This window comes from Telmatherina bonti, assembly GCF_933228915.1.
Source record: "Telmatherina bonti genome assembly, chromosome: 24".
Lineage (NCBI taxonomy): Eukaryota > Metazoa > Chordata > Actinopteri > Atheriniformes > Telmatherinidae > Telmatherina > Telmatherina bonti.
The window spans coordinates 11,609,413-11,628,831 of NC_136633.1; the positions used below are offsets into that span (position 1 = coordinate 11,609,413).

At 40.2% G+C, this 19,419-nt stretch overlaps 1 protein-coding gene across 1 annotated transcript; it reads left to right on the forward strand.

Annotated features, from left to right (window-relative positions):
• Window positions 1-443: 443 nt before the first annotated feature.
• On the forward strand, window positions 444-14,160 carry ddx4 (DEAD (Asp-Glu-Ala-Asp) box polypeptide 4; the record flags this gene model as incomplete). The annotated part of the gene is made up of 18 exons (XM_079264071.1): window positions 444-467; window positions 2,621-2,668; window positions 7,082-7,141; window positions 8,126-8,152; window positions 8,216-8,300; window positions 8,404-8,433; window positions 8,499-8,534; window positions 8,608-8,640; window positions 8,709-8,851; window positions 10,896-11,048; window positions 11,132-11,286; window positions 11,366-11,495; window positions 11,569-11,735; window positions 11,812-11,957; window positions 13,361-13,460; window positions 13,535-13,805; window positions 13,877-13,984; window positions 14,068-14,160. The coding sequence occupies 18 exons, from the start codon at window positions 444-446 to the stop codon at window positions 14,158-14,160; spliced, it is 1,809 nt and encodes a 602-aa protein (XP_079120197.1).
• Between the last annotated feature and the right edge of the window lie 5,259 nt (window positions 14,161-19,419).

A 19,419-nucleotide genomic window follows, 5' to 3' on the forward strand; every position in this document is an offset into this window, starting at 1 on the left:
GTTTTGAAAAAATGAAATGGCAGTTTGTTTTGTAAAAGACCGTTTCATTCGCTAATTTTAGCGAGGTTCACGCGCTTTTTTACGTCAAATGTTTTTTTTTTGTTGTTGTTTTTTTTGCGTTATTTGCGGGTATCGTGATTATATTATTTAGTCGTTAACTATTCCAGAATAAATGTTTGTTTTGAGTTGTCATTGTTAAGTTTGTTCTTTTTGAACAAACTTAACAAGTGCGAGTTGCGATGGAGGAGGCTAGTTAAAAGCAGCGGAACCCCCCTTTTTTATTTTAAATATGTCGGTTTTAAATTATTTTAAATTCAGGACATTGCTTTAATCATTGTTGCGATTTGTTTGCACTTAGCAATTATTGAAATGATAAAGATTAAGAGAGTTAAAATAAAAAGATGTACGTGTTTTTTAAGAAGGAAACACGTGGTCGCTTCGCAATGGCGCCGGAGCTTCAGGTCAAGGTGCTTTCACGGACACATTAACATGTGGGAATTCTGAGGTTCGGGCCTCTATCACCAACTTCCCGCTGAATGTCAACTAATAACCAGTCTATGTGGCATCATATCAGGGATTTAGTGTTGTAAAATATAACGCAAATTATGCTTTCCCTCACGGTGGGCGTTTTGAAATGGTTCAGGTGCATTAATGAGAGCCGCAGTTCATTTAAAAGAAGATTTCCCTGCATTTTCTGAACGAACCGTATTTTCGGTTTGAGAAAGCAAAAATAAAACGCATAATATGTAAACATATAATCATATATGACATGATAAAAGCCTTATACTGGTCAGACTGCTGGGTGTCCAGTTAGACACATGTCCTGCCATAGAGTGCAAGAGGATTTTTCTTTTTGTTTGGTTAATTAAGATGAAGCTACCTGATAAAGTTTGATTTAATAATTTGATTTACTTTGATGCTTAACTACCATATAATGGAGTGACCTGTCATTTCACCTTGCATTTCCAAGATTTACTCTGGAAAATTAAATGTTTTTATTATGTTTGCACTCTACATTTATCATATACACAAGTATTTCCATGGCGGTACAATATTTAACTATCCAGAAAGGATAAATTTAATGCATTTAAACTGTTGAGTATCACATTTCATAATTAAATTATATAATTGAAGCAATATCCATTAATAAATGACTGTTGAAATCTAATAATTTTGAAAAGATTAGTTCCCTTTTAAGATGAGCTATTTGTGCCACCTAATATAAAAACAAATGTGGAAAATCTTACAAAGGGAAAGAGAAGACAGGACAGACTAGAAAGGTTATTAAAACGCCTTTTTTTTTTATTGCGTTGGTTCAGCAAGATTCCTCTCTGAAGTTGTGGGCTCAGCCCCTCATGTTCCCAGGTCCAGGAAACACCCCTGATATACAGTGTAAAGAATTACACAAAAGAACCATAAAGTGAATAAGTAATGTGGAAGTTGAAATATACAAATGTACTTTTTATTTAAAAAAAAAAGAAGAAAAAAAGTTAGATCTTTGAATTTGTACATTGGTTAAAAAAAAACTTTATACTATGACAAGTATAGAAATGTACGGATATTGTAACAGTAAAATGCATGTATTGGATGGGTAATATGGACTGAATTGGTGGATGAATTAAAGATGTAGCAATATAAAAATCTTTTCCAAGGTAGTACAAATAGTTTTTCTGAATTAAGATTAAAATGAAATAATCCATATAACTTTTAATTAGCTAAAATGATTAACATTAATATGAAAAAATCCATTAGAGTTTGTCTCACTTGAAATAAAAAAATATAACAAACCTACACAAACTGTTTTTATTTGTTTTATTTATTAGGAATTGGGTTGCAGCTCTGGTCCTCAAGAACTGTAGCCCTGCAGGTCTTCCTGCTCCAACACACTCAACAGCTTGTAAAGTCCTGCCAAACTAGTTGACCTGTTAATCAGATGTGCTACACCCGAAAGCAGCCCAAACTTGCAGGACGGTGGCCAAAGAGAGGAAACTTTTGACACCACTGAGATTAATTTAGATATAGAGATAAAAGTTTAAGATTTTCCTTTAAAAAAAACAAAGACTTCATCCTATTTTAATGTTGTTAGGTGTATTTTCATCATGATTTAATTAATAAAAACTGTTTTCAAGACAAAAAAATTGAAGTATTTTAATCTGCAATGTTTTTTTTCCCCCACACAGGTTTAATTAAAAAATGGACGAGTGGGAAGAAGGGGTAATGTGCTTTAATTTACTCGCTACATCTGCCTTTCCTGTGATAGAAGGAAAAAAAACCCTCCTGACTTGATTTTTATTTGTACTTACAGGAAACTACAAATACTGTCGCATCAACAAGCCTGAACTCCAATGACAGTAAGTTTGTATGTTGAATGTACAGTCGTTACTTGTTAAATGCCAAACAAGAGAAAAATGAAACATTGTTTGTTTGACCATGTGTCCAGGATCGAACGCTGTTAAAGAAACGACAAGCTTCCCATTAAAACTTAATGGTTTCCTCATTAAAGCTTAATGGTTTTAATGGGAAGCTTGGTGTGGTTGCAGTGGGAGGTTTTATCCCTCAGAGAGCAACGTTTGCATGGACAGTGTGAGTAAAGATTCCTACTGCGTTTCTGTCATTTCAGACACACAGGGAGGCTTTTGGAAAGCTGACCGAGGGGAATTTGAAAGAGGTAGGAGTGGAAGCAGATCTGTGATGATCGCTGTTTCATTGATCAAAAGCTGCCTTTCCTTCAGTTTTTCACAAAATAAAAGCAATATTTGTTGATATTTAGACAACTACATTTGCGATTTGCTGGTGTTTCCGTTGAACGGTGTTTAGCGCAGAAACTGCAGGCGTAAAACTCGTCAGCAGGGCAAGATTTTATAATCATCCATCCATATATAATAATTTTATATATGTGGCTTATGCAAGGTAGCTACGTAACGTAAGTTCGGAGATTTCTACCGTTTCGGAGGATTTTCCACATCTTTTCAAAGCCCTTCTCCCACATTTGTTTTTCTGATTTATTATAAAACTGCATTGCACTGTGGTTTGCTCCATATTGAGCCTAGGGCTGCTCGATTATGGCAAAAATTATAATCGCGGTTATTTTGACTGAAATTGAGATCTCGAATATTTAACACGATTATTCTTTTATCGTTAACAACATGAATTTTTTTTTTACATTAAAGCGTGACTTTAAAAAAAAATGTCTTTAGGATTCCACATATTTTAGAAAACAAACAAATAACATGAAGCTTTGTCTTGATAAGTGCAAAAACTGATGTAAACTGAATAGATAAATATAAGTAAGGATTAAACAGCGCTGCGCGTCGTGGTGTTCTCGACTCGCGTCGGGCATTATAACCGTCTAACACACGGTTACGAGTTGTTTAATCCGCTTTTACCGTGGTCCCACACAGTAAATATTTTATAACAAATTTATTTCTTTTCTACAACATTTGCTGAAGTATAGGAACTATTTTACGTTGGCCTGGATGTACGTTTTATGCCGAACAACCGCTGTCAGGCTGCAGCGCGTTTCTCTCATTCACCCGTTAAAAGACGGCTGATCTGAACCAGCTGGTTAGCGCGTTGCTATGGTAACGCCCCGGTAACGGAGGGATATTACAGTGTTTAACTGGCCGAACTATGTATAGGAAAATAAAGCAGCCAGTTGTCACTGACAATGGTATAAACTATGTTTAGGTGAACTTCCACAACCTACTGCAGTTATTCTACATTGACCTGCAGCCGGAGCCGACTGAGACTGGCCGCCTGGGAGTGCTTTAGGACGGGAGAGGCTCCCGCTGCTCCTTCCTTATGCCGGGCAGACACTGCAATTTTAGAAATCTGACTGTCGGGGAAATGCTCCCACTGCACGGTTTGTCCCTCGTACTCTATCTGACCCTACGACATGTGTACTCATACTGTACGACGGCTGTCAGCCACGATTATCGACAACCATGACTAGTTGTCGGCGTCAGTCGGCGTCTGACGGCACGATGTTCTCGAGTGTGAACAACGAAAAACAAAAGTTCCTAGTTCCTATGACAACCACAGCGTGCCTGACAACAAGATGGCGAGCAGGCAGCAAGTTGTTGCAGTTGTGTGCGCTGAAATAAAATTAAAAAAGAAAACCTTGTGTTCTCTCCATAGCTCTACTAATCTCTCTTCTAGCAGCTGTGTCCACCGCACACGTCTGAAGTTGGGGTTGCCCGCCATTGTTTAAAGCTCCACCGGCGTCTTCTGCGCAGGTGCGAACGTAGAATCGTGACGTAACACCACTCACACTGTACGAGCGACGGCTAAAATTTCTGACATGCCAGCAGTTTGATCGGGTAGTCGCAGCATCATCGTTAGAACGTAACAGCAATTAATCCTTCCTCGTGAGTGTTCTCACACTGTACGGCTCACGACCTCCCGACCGGACATCCCGACGCTACGATGTTTCCACCATGACGCAGCGTGGTCTGCGACAGCAAAGTCGTGGTGAAATCGCACAGTGTCCGTCCTTCCTTACAGTAACTGCAGAACAATATGTGCCTTCAAGTCAGTCGCCAAAACACCAGAAAAGTCTCTAATAACTCCGGTAAAAGTTGCTAGATTTGTCGCTTTTAACAAAAAAAGTCTCCAGATTGAGCGAGAAAGTCGCCAAGTTGGCAACAGTGTCTGAATGAAAGCAAAGCGGCTGTGGGAGGAGTTTACAGCACAGCGCTGCAACGCCAGAGACGCTCGATTAGCAGCTGAAGACAGCAGGAGAGGAAACTGCAGAGAGAAAAATAATCACACCCTTTTATTTTTATGATGGTTGAAAACCCAGATCGTAACTGAGATTAAAATCTGATTAATCGCCCAGCCCTAATTGAGCCATTTTTAAAGACACACAACAGAACTTTTGCCATTTGTCCCGTCACACGGCCCCTGTCGGCTAATCCATCCTGCATCCTACCTGACCTGTTAGCTCTCCAGCCAGCCGAAGATGATCTTAACAGTGACTCTTGTCTCTTTCTTCCTCTTATCCTTCTATCGTTTCTGTGCTGAATCAGCGACGTTGTCTGTTTAAAACCGTTTCTTATTAAACCGTAAAACAAAACTCGCGTCCCGGATATAAAAGCTGTAAGGTGCAGTTTCTCAGCCTCGGGGCGCTGCTGGACTGTGGCGAAGCTAGAAATACACGATACATTCACTGTCATCAAACAAGTCCGGGACACGGAGATTGAAGTCAATTAATGCATCTTTAATGGAAATGAACTTGGTCACATGACCCTCAAGTCATGTCCCTGCGCGCATAAATGTGTAAAAATGTTTAGACTACGTTTTTACAATGCACTTCTGGATCGATACGTCTGTAAATCCACCTCATGATTGCATTAAAACTTTTTAGCAATGTTTGAGAGATTTTTCTGAAACGTAGGTGTTAAGCTGTGTTTTATTGCGATATTTAGGTTTTGTAAAATTAAGCGTGTGATGGAAACACAGCTACTGAAGAAGGGTTGTGTCTCTGTTTAGGTCGTGGAGGAAGAGGTCGAGGAAGAGGAGGAGGATTTACAAACTCGTTCTCATCAGGTGCTCTTTCGTCTCCTGCTTAACAGCTTGATAAGTGGTTGTCACGGTGATTATTGTCACTTAGACTTAGTTTAAAAAGGATATTAATGTCAGATAATGTCAGTCTTAATTCATTGTAGTCTAAATTCAACTAAAACAAATCCAGATATACGACTCAAATTAGTCCAATATATCTGTTCATATAAACATAAAAGTTCATAAATAAACCATGACTTCGCTATGGAAACCAGTGGATTTCATCAAATCTTTAATCCATCTTGAGCTGCACAAGGATACAGAGTGGAAAAACTCCCTGAATATGCAGGGATACCAGCAGGGAATGGAAAAGAGACACAAATGAATAACAATGTCAGATATTTACACATAGAGAGTGAAAAGAGGAGCCCAGTGCATGATGGGATGCAGCCTCGGCTTACAGCAGCAGAACTGCAGGAAAGGATGAGGGTTAACAAGCCAGACCTGATGGGAAGATTGATCTGAAAGCAACGTTTTAAGTCTGGTCTGAAAGATTACGAGGATTTCTGGTTCCTGAAGCCAAACTATGATCTGGTTCCACAGAGTTCTGCATCCCGTTCTACTTTTAGATCCTCTAGGAACAACAAGTAAACCAATGAAGCTCTAATGGGGAAATATGAACCTTTAAGATCATGTAAATCTGGTGTCTTTACTTACTCAGGGCAGAAATCTGGGTGTTGTTATTGACAGAGCATTTAAACTTGACAAGCAGATAAGCTTAACGACTCGCTTCCTTCAGCTTCGGCTACGAGTCAAAGTTAAACCATACCTGATGATACTGATGAAGACTGATTGGGGAAAAAGTCCTCCATGCCTTTATCACATGGCGGTTGGACGACTGACAGCGTCTCGTAACCGGGACAAAGAAATGTGAGCACATAACGGCGGTGCTGTCCTCCCTTCACTGGCTGCTGCTTAGTTTTAGAATTGGTTTGAAGATTCTTTTGTTTTTAAGTCTAAATGGCACCACAGTATTTATCAGACCCTCTAGAGTCCTTAGGTCAGCTGACCAGATGGTCCTGGACGTTCCCAAATCCATGACGACGTCTGGAGGGGACCGAGCTTTTGCAGTTGTAGGTCCCACATTATGGAGCTCATGACCTCTGGATGTAGGGTCTGCAAAAAGACTTTTAATTGTTAAAGCTCTCCTAAAGACTCACCTGTTAACCCTAGCTTCTTTTTTTATTTGTTTTACTCTTTTGCTTTTATTGCTACTGATTATCTTAGTTATTTTAATGTATTTATGTGCTTTATTTGATGAAACATGTTGCTGTAAAGCACTTTGGCTGTCCGCTGCCTTTTAAAAATGTGATAAATAAAATATAAATAAAGCTGACATTGACATACAGATGTTAAAATAAGAGGGATGCTAAACATCATTTTGATCGACTTTTTCCAGACGTGTTGCTGCCATAAGATTCACCGTCGACTTATTTTCCATGAAAGAAGATTCTCTGTTTCAACTTCTGATGCGTTTATGTCGGGAATTAAATGAGTTTTAACCTCTAAACTCGTACAGATGGGGACAACGGGCATGATGGAGATAATAGAGGTGGTTTCAGTGGAAGAGGAAGCAGAGGTTGGTCGTGTTCAACACACACACACACACACACACACACACACACACACACACACACAGATGACAATTCTTCAGTCTTTAAGACTTCTATTCTAAGCTAATAGTCAGACATCAGCTTGGCTAATGATCCGTCTCCTGTGTTCTGATCCTTCAGCATGAAGGTGATGGTTTACGTTAACATGTCTCGCACGCTGGAAATAAGACGAACAGCAGCAGTTTTTCAGCGCGTGATTCCACTGCGTTTGATTTGTGAAGCCTTTATCAAATCAAAGATACTTCAAGCCAGCTCGTCTAAGGTTTGACATGCAGACATGTAACATTGACAAAAGACTAATCCAGAACCAAGCTGAAGCTCAGGCCATGCAGCCAGTTTTACTTATAACGCCTTACAACGGATAAGAACAGAGATACATTAGGATCATGGGGGCTCAAGGGAAAAAAGGTCATTTACCTCCAGGTGGCGCGGCCTGGAGAGAAAGTCCAAAGAGAAAAAACACTTAAATCCACCTTCTGTTGTTTTAAAAAAAAAAAAAAAAAAAAGAGCCAAATATGGATAATTTTGTATTTTTATTGATTAATATTTGTTTATATCATCTGGGCCACATCAGACGAGGTCGTGTTTGTTCTGTACAGATGGACGACTAAAGCTTATTGACCTGACTTGCCTTTACTATCTATCGAGTGTTTTAAAGAAAAAAGACTTTTCGATCCTCCTAATGACATATTTACAGAAAAAGCACATTTTTCTCCCTTTTTTCTTTACTCAGATCTACATTTAACCATCTAAGAAATCGTATCACTAAAATCCGCTGGTAGTTTTCTGATGTTTTTCTACTAAAGCTTTCTGTTTCTGACTCGTGTCAGGAGGCGGCCGAGGATTTGGCAGGAGCGATCGGAGCGACTTCGGCGGTATTATTTATAATCTTTTGGATTAGTTTATTTTAAATTGAACTCGTCTAAAAGCATTTCGTCTGTGTTGTGCAGGAGATGAAAACGGAGTGTGTGAAAACGGTAAGCAGCTTTTTTTTTTTTTTTATTACATGTAGACGTATTTATTGTGAATCTATGAACCAGGATGTGTCGGAGTTAATAGGGTTTAGAGGAAGAGGCCGAGGAGGAAGAGGAGGAGGCAGAGGAAGAGGAGGAGGTTTTAGACAAGGTGATGCTCTGTTCTGCTTAAGCTTTTGGAAAGTTGCTTGTTTTGGAGAAAGCTCCAGCTGTGTTAAAGTAAGATGTGTAAATGATGGTTGTTTCTGTTGTAGGTGGAGATCAGGGCGGAGGATTTGGAGGAGGTAGACAACATCTACAAGTTAGAAACTTTTACTTTCTGTATTGATGATATTCGGTGTCGTTGCAGGATACCGTGGGAAAGATGAGGAAGTGTTTGCTTCAGGTGAGAAAAGCCGTCTCTCATGATAAACTGATATTTTTTCTATATTTGTAATAAAAAAGGCCGTGTGTTGCAGGAGACAAAGGTCCAGAAAAAACCGACGGTGACCGTAAGTAAAACCGCAGCCGAGACAAAGTCGATGTGCAACAGGTGTGTCATTTCTGTTGTGACCTACAGGACCCAAAGTCACCTACGTCCCTCCGACTCTTCCTGAAGACGAAGACACCATTTTCTCCCACTACGAGTCTGGGATCAACTTCGACAAGTATGATGACATTCTGGTGGATGTCAGCGGCAGCAACCCACCGCAGGCTATCATGGTAGGAAGTGTGTGTGACTCTGACTGGGTCAGTGGATTTATGTGTGCATGATTCCAGCGAGACACACAGATCTGAGACTAAAGTTGCTATGACGATTGGTCTTCTCTCTCGCCATAGCGACACCTGGTAACAGTCACACAGTGTCAGGTTTCTGTTGAACTGAACAAACAAAAAGTCACGTTGGAAATATTCTGGAAGTGTGAGCAGCAGAAGGGTCTGCTGGACATAAAGAAGTTGTTTTGAGCACTTTACTGTCCTAAATCGGTGCCATTCCTGTCTCTTCTTCTGCATAAGAAATGCCTGGGCAGAAAAGCTGTGATTGAGACCTCACATGTGGTGTAAAGTGAGTATTGGAGAGATTTATACTCACTGACCAACATGAGGCCTTTAGAACAGGGACTGGCAACTCCGGTCCTCGAGTGCCACAGTCCTGCAAATGTTAGGAGTTTCCCTGCTGCAACGCACCTGATTCAAATCAGTGGCTAATAATCAGACTAATAAGCTCTGTACAATTCTGCGAATTAGATCAGGTGTGTTGCAGCAGAGAAACTCCTAACTTTTGCGCTACTGTGGCACTCGAGGACCGGAGTTGTCTACTCTCGATATTAGGGGTGGGAAAATCAAATGGAAAAATCAGAAATTGATTTTTTTTTTTTTTTAAATTGTCAAGAAAAAAAATCCCAATTTTTTTTTTCAAATAAAATTAATGCACTATAAAATTTGTCATTTTTATTTTTTATTGATCTTTTAAATTGTCTTCTTGGGCATTATGGCAGCAGAATGATGGTCTGGCTACTGTGTTTTTTCCTAATTGAAATTAAGAAAAATGACAAGTAAAAGTAAGTTTTATACATTTATTTTTTGTTTTTAATCGACAAAAATAAGTAACATCGGAGAATTGGGAGAATTGCAATGTAAATCGAATCGGCACCCAAAAAATCTAACAATTGTAATTCTTGTTGCCATAGATTCAACAACATATTGGAAACATTCCTCAGAGATTTTGCTCCATGTTAACATGAAGCATCACACAGTTGCTGCACATCATGATGGGAATCTCCAGTTCCACTCAAGCGGTAGCCTTGGGAGGTTAAAAGTGAAGCCTATGTGGAAGTACATAAAACTGCAGTTCCCCCTTCATCCACTAGGGGCTGCAAAACAGAGCAAATCCCCATAGACTCCCATGTTCAAAAGACCAACTTCACAGCAGAAATAAACATGTTTTACAGCCTGGTTCAAAAATCCATTTTAGGTTTAATAGGTCAAGTTTACCTTCATGACAATTTTTTTCTAACTTCGAGATTAAAAGTAATTTAATCTCGAAGTTTGGCATATTTAGGGGCGTGTCCTTTTGATTGACAGGTACCCAATCTCCCTCGTCAAGTAAGAAGAACGTGGAACCACCGCGGTTTTTAGCTGGTTAACAGCGTGACTTAGCTTTAGCCTGTTTACCTCCGTTAGCTGGTTAGCTCCTGTTATCTCGGGGTTAGCTCGGTTAGCTTTTAGCTACAGAAAGCTCGGAGTTCACTTGATGTCAATCATCCACCATGATGCTGACAGCTCTCCTCTCAGCTCCACCTCTTTGCCCATATCTGTATTTTTCGGGCGAGACGACACGCATGCCTCTGCCAAGAAAATGATGGTAGGAACCGCCCACCGAGCTTCAATTCAGCTCTTCAGAAACCTACGGGTGACGTCATGGAGGCTCCGTCCATCTTTCTATATACAGTCAATGGTTCCACCACATCCCAAAGCTGTACTCTGGTGACTGTGGAGGCCGTTGGAGGACAGTGAACTCATCGTCATGGAGATGATGTGAGCATCATCCTGCTGGAAATTTCCATCAGAAGATGCTACACTGCTCATAAAGAGATGGACATGGTCAGAAAGCAATTAGAGATGATTTAAGAGGTTTTCATCAAGTCATCTTCACCAAGTTTACATCTAAATGCATTAAGTTTCTGTCGTGATCAGCTGATATTGGTGTTTATACACAGTTTATAGAAACATAACCTTGTGTGTTACACTGATCTTGTCCCTGCAGACATTTGATGAGGCAGGTTTGTGCGAGTCCCTCAGGAAAAATGTCAGCAAATCTGGTTACGTGAAGCCGACCCCTGTGCAGAAGCACGGTATCCCAATCATCTCCGCCGGCAGGGATCTCATGGCTTGTGCTCAGACCGGATCTGGTAAAACGGTGAGATGAGGAAGAACCAAAACCTTGAAAGTCTGTGAAATTCCCCCTTGGACGATGTGTAAACCTGCCTTCCTGCCTTCCAGGCTGCGTTCCTGCTCCCTATCCTGCAGCAGCTGATGGCGGACGGCGTGGCAGCCAGCCGTTTCAGTGAGCTACAGGAGCCTGAAGCCGTCATCGTCGCTCCAACCAGGGAGCTCATAAACCAGATATTCCTGGAAGCCCGGAAGTTTTCCTTCGGGTCAGTTTAACCGGACCGATCTGATGGAGGACGTGTATGAAGCTGTCCTGGAGTTAAATCTCTTTCCTCGCCGTTGCAGGACGTGTGTGCGCCCAGTGGTGGTTTATGGTGGTGTCAGTACTGGACACCAAATGAGGGAAATCTCTAAAGGATGTAATGTGGTGTGTGGGACGCCAGGACGTCTGCTGGACATGCTGGGAAGAGGAAAGGTAATCTCTTGATAGTTTTTCATCAGAACTGAGCTGTTCTGGTTTGGAAGTGGATTAAATGGATGTGTTCCAGATTGGGTTGAGTAAACTGCGGTACCTGGTGCTCGATGAGGCCGACCGAATGCTGGATATGGGCTTTGAGCCCGACATGCGCCGTCTGGTTGGCTCGCCTGGAATGCCATCCAAGGAGAACCGTCAGACTCTGATGTTCAGCGCCACCTACCCTGACGACATCCAGAGGTCTGCCGTGCGTCCAGTCCCAGATTTTAACTGGGATGTGTGCAACCATTTGGCTGATGGTTTCTGTGTTTAACAGGATGGCGGCTGACTTTCTAAAGATGGACTACTTGTTCTTGGCTGTGGGGATTGTGGGCGGAGCCTGCAGCGACGTGGAGCAGACATTCGTCCAAGTCACTAAGTTCTCCAAGCGGGAGCAGCTCCTGGACTTCCTCAAGACCACCGGTATGTTTAGACTTTTCCAAGCCAGTGGTTTTCACTGGGAATACACTAATGGTTTGTTTTTTTATTCACATCATCTTGACTTATTTACTTTTTACAATTCTTTTCTCAGTAGGAAGCGGTGTTTATGTAATAAAGAATAATCTTATTGTGGTTATCCAGTTGAGGTCCCTCATGGTTCTGGTTTTAGACCACTTTTATTTACACTTTGCATTAATGGTTAACCTGATATTTGTCCAAACGGCAGCGTTTTAGTCGGGCTGGAAATGTCCAAACACATTTTAAACTCTTACATCTGAATGAATCAAGTCCAGGATCGGTTAGTTTTCTTTTCACTGTCGTTTGTTTACAAAGTAAACATCAGGCTGCGATTTGGGATTTTTCTGAGAGGGGAAGGAAGCTCATTTTGAGATTTTTTCTTGACTCAAAATGATCCTTTTAAAGCTATGTTAATGAAGTTTGGTGTAATTTATTAAATACGTCTGTTTTCAGTCAGTTCTGCTCGTGTTTACATTCCAGCTGGTCATTTACGTGAGGATCATATCTTTATATACAAACTCTCTGAAGTAATAAAGTTTTTAATGAGAAATCATTACCATGTTATCACAAACATCATGGAAAAATAAATATTCTTAGTTTATAGTATTTTAAAAAAGGTATATTGTTGCATATCAACGGATCTCACGTTTACTAGGATATAAAGAAATAGATTTTCTTTCGATTTCCTGAATTTCAGATAGTCTTATTTTGTTTTAGCATAAATTTGCATTTAAATATTGTTTAAATATGTTTTTGATTATTATTTTTCCTCGATTTTATTAGTTAACAGGGACAAAAGTGGTATTTCTTCTGTGAATTAATGACATATTTTCAAATTCTTAACCAGACTCTTCAAGCAGAATAAAAAGCTAAAGAAAAGCCATTTATCATCTTTACCAGGACCATAGTTTTGCTACATTATACAAACCTACAACTCCACCATACTGTCGCCGACTGCTGGCTCAGTTACTGGAACAATCTGAGCCTTTAGTTTTCATCGTCGTATGTGGAAATGTCTCCCGTAAGCAGGGTGTCATCCTCTTGTCGTCTTTGTCACTACGCTTAATAATGTGTAATTGTACAAAGAAGGTGTGAAAAAAGAAAATAAAGATACTGAGCGCTCCAGGAATGCTGATGCCTCCCAGTTGTCACTCAGACATAGAACTTGGATAAATGTCATTAATTCAGACAAATGATGCATAAAGATTGAAAAAATGTTTACATATTTTTTGTGAAATTAACTCCTTTTGTTCAGCGCTTCATAGACACAAGGTCACAAAGTGTCACAACAATAAAACATAAAAAACCTGTAACGTGTGGGGGGGGGGGACCATGAATTAATGAGCGTTTGTTTCGGCGGACTGCAGGAACGCAGCGCACCATGGTGTTTGTGGAGACCAAGAGACAAGCAGACTTCATCGCCACGTTTTTGTGTCAGGAGAAGGTTTCCACAACCAGCATCCATGGGTATTCCTGACCTTTCCTCTTCCCTCGTGTTGTGACGTTTCACCTTGACGACGGTCGTGTTCTGTTTCCGTTAGCGACCGTGAGCAGAGAGAGCGCGAGCAGGCGCTGGCAGACTTCCGCTCAGGAAAGTGTCCCGTCCTGGTGGCGACCTCTGTCGCCGCCCGTGGTCTGGATATTCCAGACGTGCAGCACGTGGTGAACTTCGACCTTCCCAACAACATCGACGAGTATGTCCACCGTATTGGGAGAACTGGTCGCTGTGGAAACATTGGGAGGGCCGTGTCGTTCTACGACCCCAATGCCGACAACCAGCTGGCTCGCTCTCTGGTCACAGTCCTGTCGAAGGTAAGATGTTTACACTCCTCTCTTCACACCAGTAGATCCAGTTTGTACTGGGAGTGCTTTGTGGTTGCCAGGCTCAGCAGGAAGTCCCCTCGTGGTTGGAGGAGTCTGCCTTCAGTTCTCACGGAGCCGCTGCCTTCAACCCTTCGAGGAACGCTTTTGGCTCCACAGACAACAGAAAGGTAGCTGCTTTCACCTCTTCTGTTTCCAGCTTATTTAGATTTTTCCATTTTTGATCGTCGTCATGTCCATCTTCTCTCCTCAGGGTCATCAGGCCGGCTCTTTTCAGAACCCCGGTGTCCCTAGTCAGCCTGCAGCCCAAACCGCCGCTGCTGCTGATGATGAAGAATGGGAATAGAAAGAAAACCTGAGCAGCTTTAAAGTTTTTTTTGTTCAGCTTGTTTCACATTTTTGTTTGAAGAATCTAAAATCCTGGTTCGGGTTATAAAGTGTGCCGTTAGATGGAAACCAGGTCTGCATGTCGAGTTTGCTGTCAAGTTATTTTTTTTATTCCCATTGTGACACTTGGAAGATCTTTATTTCCTTTTTCGCCCTTCAGATGTGTGTTTACCACTTCAGAAACGGATGTCATATTGCAGCTATATTTTATTATGTGACAATTAAGAGAAATGGAAATAAATAATTGTTCAAAGCAACGTCTCTTTATATTTTATATGGTTCAGTTAAATCTTTATTCTCCAAAGTCTGGGGACACAATCCCACTAATAAAATGTAGAGACTAATTTACAGAAATGTTGCTACTTACATGTGAAATAAGCTGGCACACATGAGGGATTTCTTCAAATAAGTCAGAATAGTTGCAGAAACATGAAAATGACTGCAGAGATCCAGTATATTTAAACTCATTTCTTGAGTGTTCCCAACAAAATCCTTCAGGAAATAATTAAAAAGTTGGGTTTTCATCAAGGTTGCAGTCAGGATGATGTGCTCTTGCTGTTTCTGACTGATTTTAGTAGTATACACTTCATGTTTGGAACCCCGAAATGAATGTTTTAACTGAAATGTGAATCCATTTAACTTTGAGAGAAAAGTATCAGGATTTTTTTTTGCCATCTTACTGCTTATTTTCTGTCAGATGGCTCATTTAAAAATGGGTTTTATTTCAACATAGTCACCGGGACTTCAGCGATGCTGCATTCGAAGTATGTGGGAATTGGGAACTCGCATGTAATTTCATTTTCCCCGCGATTCCCCCTTTCATTGTTTCATTTCAACGATTTGGTTTATCGAAGAATTGTTACTTCATAATGGATAATGTGTTAAATGCGGGGTTATCAAATCCTTCCAGAGTTCCATATTAGCTAATCATTCTTGTAGCATTTTCTTTACCCCAGTTAAAATGTAGAAGTACCAAAATTCCCGTTGTCCTCGAACGCAGCGTGATCTCATTGGTCAGTCTGTTGCGAGTTTAAAACTCAACCGGAATTAGAAAAGTCTGACATGTCGGCTCCGTTTTTCAGAGAAAACTTTACTTTTCATGACTTCCAGGCTGACATCAGCACCAAACAACGGCCCAGCTTTTACGTAACACCTCTTAATCCTCTCTAGTCTCAGTTTTGACGGAATCCGCCGCGAACAATGAACGGAAAAGCTAAAAACAAGGTAGGACTCGAGTAACATTAACCCACCTAAAGCAGATTACCTGCCTAATTGTTTGGGTCACGTGATAAAGGATTGACGATAAACCCTGAACTAGTTTATCTGGATGAAAACGTGAATCCTTAACTTGAATGGAGATGACTTAAGTGCAGGTGTGTGTTGTGATGGACAGGTGACATCAGGAAGACTGACAGGAGCAGGTAAAATGGGTCGGTGAGTCCAGCAGCCTCCAACCAGCTCTATGATGGAAACATTTTAACTTGGTTTTGTCAACAATTCTTCTAATCCACGTTTTGTTATGTTAGACCAATGCCAAGTGTGGTACCAGCAGCCCGACCTGATCCAGCTTACTCCTTGTACTCCACAGACTCTGAAGATCAGGTACTTCACTGTATTCTATCTATCTATCTATCTATCTATCTATCTATCTATCTATCTATCTATCTATCTATCTGAATAAATGAATTAAAAAAAAAAAAAAAAAAAGTCATGCACAGGGCAGCAAAATAAACCTGAACTTAAAAACTTCATAACTTCCATCTGACACTGCACATGATGTAAACTCAAAGAACTAAAACTGAAAAGTTTTATAGGATATTTGCAAAAAGCAGATATTTAAAAATAAAAATATTTATTTTCTGTTCAATAAATTGTCCTGAACTGAAGGTAAATGATGCTGTCCTGCCCTCAGGTCTCCTCCATCCAGCGGGGTCTGGACCACTGTGCTGCCTTGCTAAACGGCATCCTTCAGGCAGACAATGCAGGTCAGACAATTTTTTAAATTGTTTTCTTGATGTTTAATTTATAACCTTGATTTTTTTTTCTTTTTATGGCAGCCCACAATTCAAGCCTCATCCAATCAATTTCATGCTTTAAAGGTTTCTATTTACTTGGATCATCTGTATTTATCTCATACTAAGGATACGGTTTACACAACAGAACTATTTTCACACTTATTCTGCTTTTATTGTTTCTCTATATGCAGTTAATATTTTTTTAATTCAACATCTGTCTGTAAACATCTGGGAAGTGAGGAAGCTGCACACATCATAGACGCTAATGCAACCCCATCCCATCAGAGATGCAGCTTTTCTACTGTCCACTGATAACCAGCTGGATTCAGATTTTAATTGGGAATGTATAAAAATAGTAAAACAGGATGATTATGTTTATTTTTTAACTGAAAGAAAAAAGAAACGTGTATTTTAGGACAAACGTCAACATAAAGAAGTGATTTTTCTGAAGGTTGTGTGTGTTGTTGGAATGATGCCATATGAACAGCGTGAGTAGAACATGCACATAAATCTTATTCTAGTTGTCTCTTCAGGTGGTTTTCCTCTGAAATGATGGTTTTATCTGAGAGGGAACAACAGAATATTCAGAGACGTTGAAGTGATGATGTGTGTGTGTGTGTGTGTGTGTGTGTGTGTGTGTGTTTAATTCTCTCCAGACCTTTCCACACTAAAACCAGGAGCAACCAAATCCAAGTCGTCCTCCACCTCCCTGGGAAAGAAGGGAATGAGGAAGCTTCCGTTTAAAACAGGTCTGTGTGTGTGTGTGTGTGTGTGTGTGTGTGTGTGTGTGTGTGTGTGGCTTAGATATCTGTTGACTTCTGTCTCTCATCACACTTAAACATGGTTCATGTCTCGAATTATTTCTGTCTTTAGTTTGTTGGCTGGAAACAGCCGTTAAACGTGTAGATGGTATTTGTGTGTGTGTGTGTGTGTGTGTGTGCGCGTGTGTGTGTGTTTGTGTTTCAGCTTCACCAGGTCTTTCCAGAACAATGAAGGGTGGAGCAGCAAAATCAAGACCCCTGACCTCAGAGAGAAAGACCACAATAAAGAAAGTGCCCACAAAAGCAGGTGTGTGTGTGTGTGTGTGTGTTAACATATAGAAAGAATGAGGAATTGGTCTCACACACCTGTGTTCAACTTCACTGATGAGCCACTCATGTACAAACTTACTGGTTTAAAGAAAAGATTATAAAAACATTCAAATGAACATAAAGTTACAGAGAAAAAAAAGCACAAAAGTAAAAAACAAAAATTGTAAATAAAAAAAACAAACATCAATACTTAATTTGTAAATGTTTAAAGAGATGTTTAAAAGATCCAAAATATTTCGGATATTTAAAAGAAGAACCCTGTTTGTTGTTGTGCGTTCGGTTCTTATTTATTTATCTATTTATTTATGTATATATATTTATTTATCTGTTCATTTATTTATTTATCTATTTATCTGTCTATTTATGTGTGTGTATGTATATATATACATATATATATATATTTACCTATTTATCTTTTTATTTATGTGTGTGTATGTATATATATATACATATATATATATATATATATTTACCTATTTATCTTTTTATTTATGTATTTATTTATGTATTTTACAATGTAAAAGCTTTGAATATTTAGAAACGGTTTCTAAGGAGCAGCTTCTGTAACGCTGGCAGCCGACTCGCTCCTTTAACCCCGTCACTTCCTGCCGTTTATTGGAGCCAGTTTTTCACCGACTGCGATGAATCTTATAAAGAGATTTTGTAAACCCGCCCGGATCATCTCTATCACTTGGTTTGGATGTTAAAGACCAAAAGGGAGAGTTTGTTTTCCCACTACTGGTTCTGATTTTGCCCATTTCCACTGTGACTGTATTCTGATGGGTCATCCGAAGCATTTCTTAGAAAACATTGATTCTTCTTAGTTTTTTTTTTTTTTTTTTTGACTTTAATGAGGAATTCCTGCATCAAGCTGGTAGGAGCAGTAATGTTTGACAGAGAGGCGGCGATGCACTGATCAGATGAGAAGATGAGACGATGACGTGAGCGGTCGGTGTGTTTCCTGTCGTTAAATCTTCCCTACATTAAAAACAGAGCTGCTGTATGAATAAAGATGCTGATAAGTTGGAAAATCAGCATAGAATTTAAATAAACCAACAATTTGCATCAAAGGTGATTCATATAAACTAACTTGTACGCAGGTAAATAAACTATTTATGTTTCATTATGTTTGAAGAAAACAAATAATAAAAGATAATTAAAAGTTATGAGGCAAATATGGATTGAAATGAATATATCTTGTATATTATGATTTCTTGTGTGTATAAACACCATTTACTGTTTAAGTTTTATTGTAATATAATATCCATTAATTCTCAGATGTTATTTCTGAGGGTTTTTTGGACTAGATAAGTGTTCAGCTTCTTCCAAAGACTCTTTTCTAACTTAAGAAGCTTGTTTTGTTTGTTGTAATGACTATTTGTTCTGTTTTAAAATTTGTTTTTTTAGGTCGAAATGAATTGTTAAAAACTAGAAACTATGAAGGAGGGATCGTTGTGTCTGACTCAGCAGTTTTTACACGGCCTTATTTCTTATGAGGACTTATTTCTACTGACGTTTTCCCTCCTGTTCTCCAGCTTTGGCTACAAACCAGCAGAGTTGCCCGCCGGGCCTCCATGAACCCTCCAGATCAGCTCCACGAAGCTCCAGGCCGCCTCTGCAACGTCTCAACATGAAATCTCCCCACCTCCCAGACCCCAATCCTCCCCCCCAGCAGCTTCCAGCCTCGCCCTCAGGTCCGACCGAGCGTCGGTGTGTATCTGAACACACACACGAGGACCTGCTTCCTGTTCGGGACACAAACATCCAGAGTTGTGCAGAAACCTCGCCGGCTGTCAGCCGCACGCCGAGGACGTCCCGTCTGCAGCTGGGAACGGGACAGGAGCAGAGCTGGAACACACAAGAACAGACGAGGACAGTTCAGGACCTGCTGGGAGAACTCAGGACTCGACTCTCTGGAGAAGGTAAACCAGTCGTTTGGACTGGTTTCAGTGTCACTACAAACCATTTCTGATGCCCAGTATGAACTTCAGCAACTTGTCTCGACCGTTTCTACAAGATGAAATGAACTGCTGCTTTGTTTTGTGTGTGTGTGTGTGTGTGTGTGTGTGTGTGTGTGTGTGTGTGTGTTGTGCAGGCAGCAGAGCAGAGACT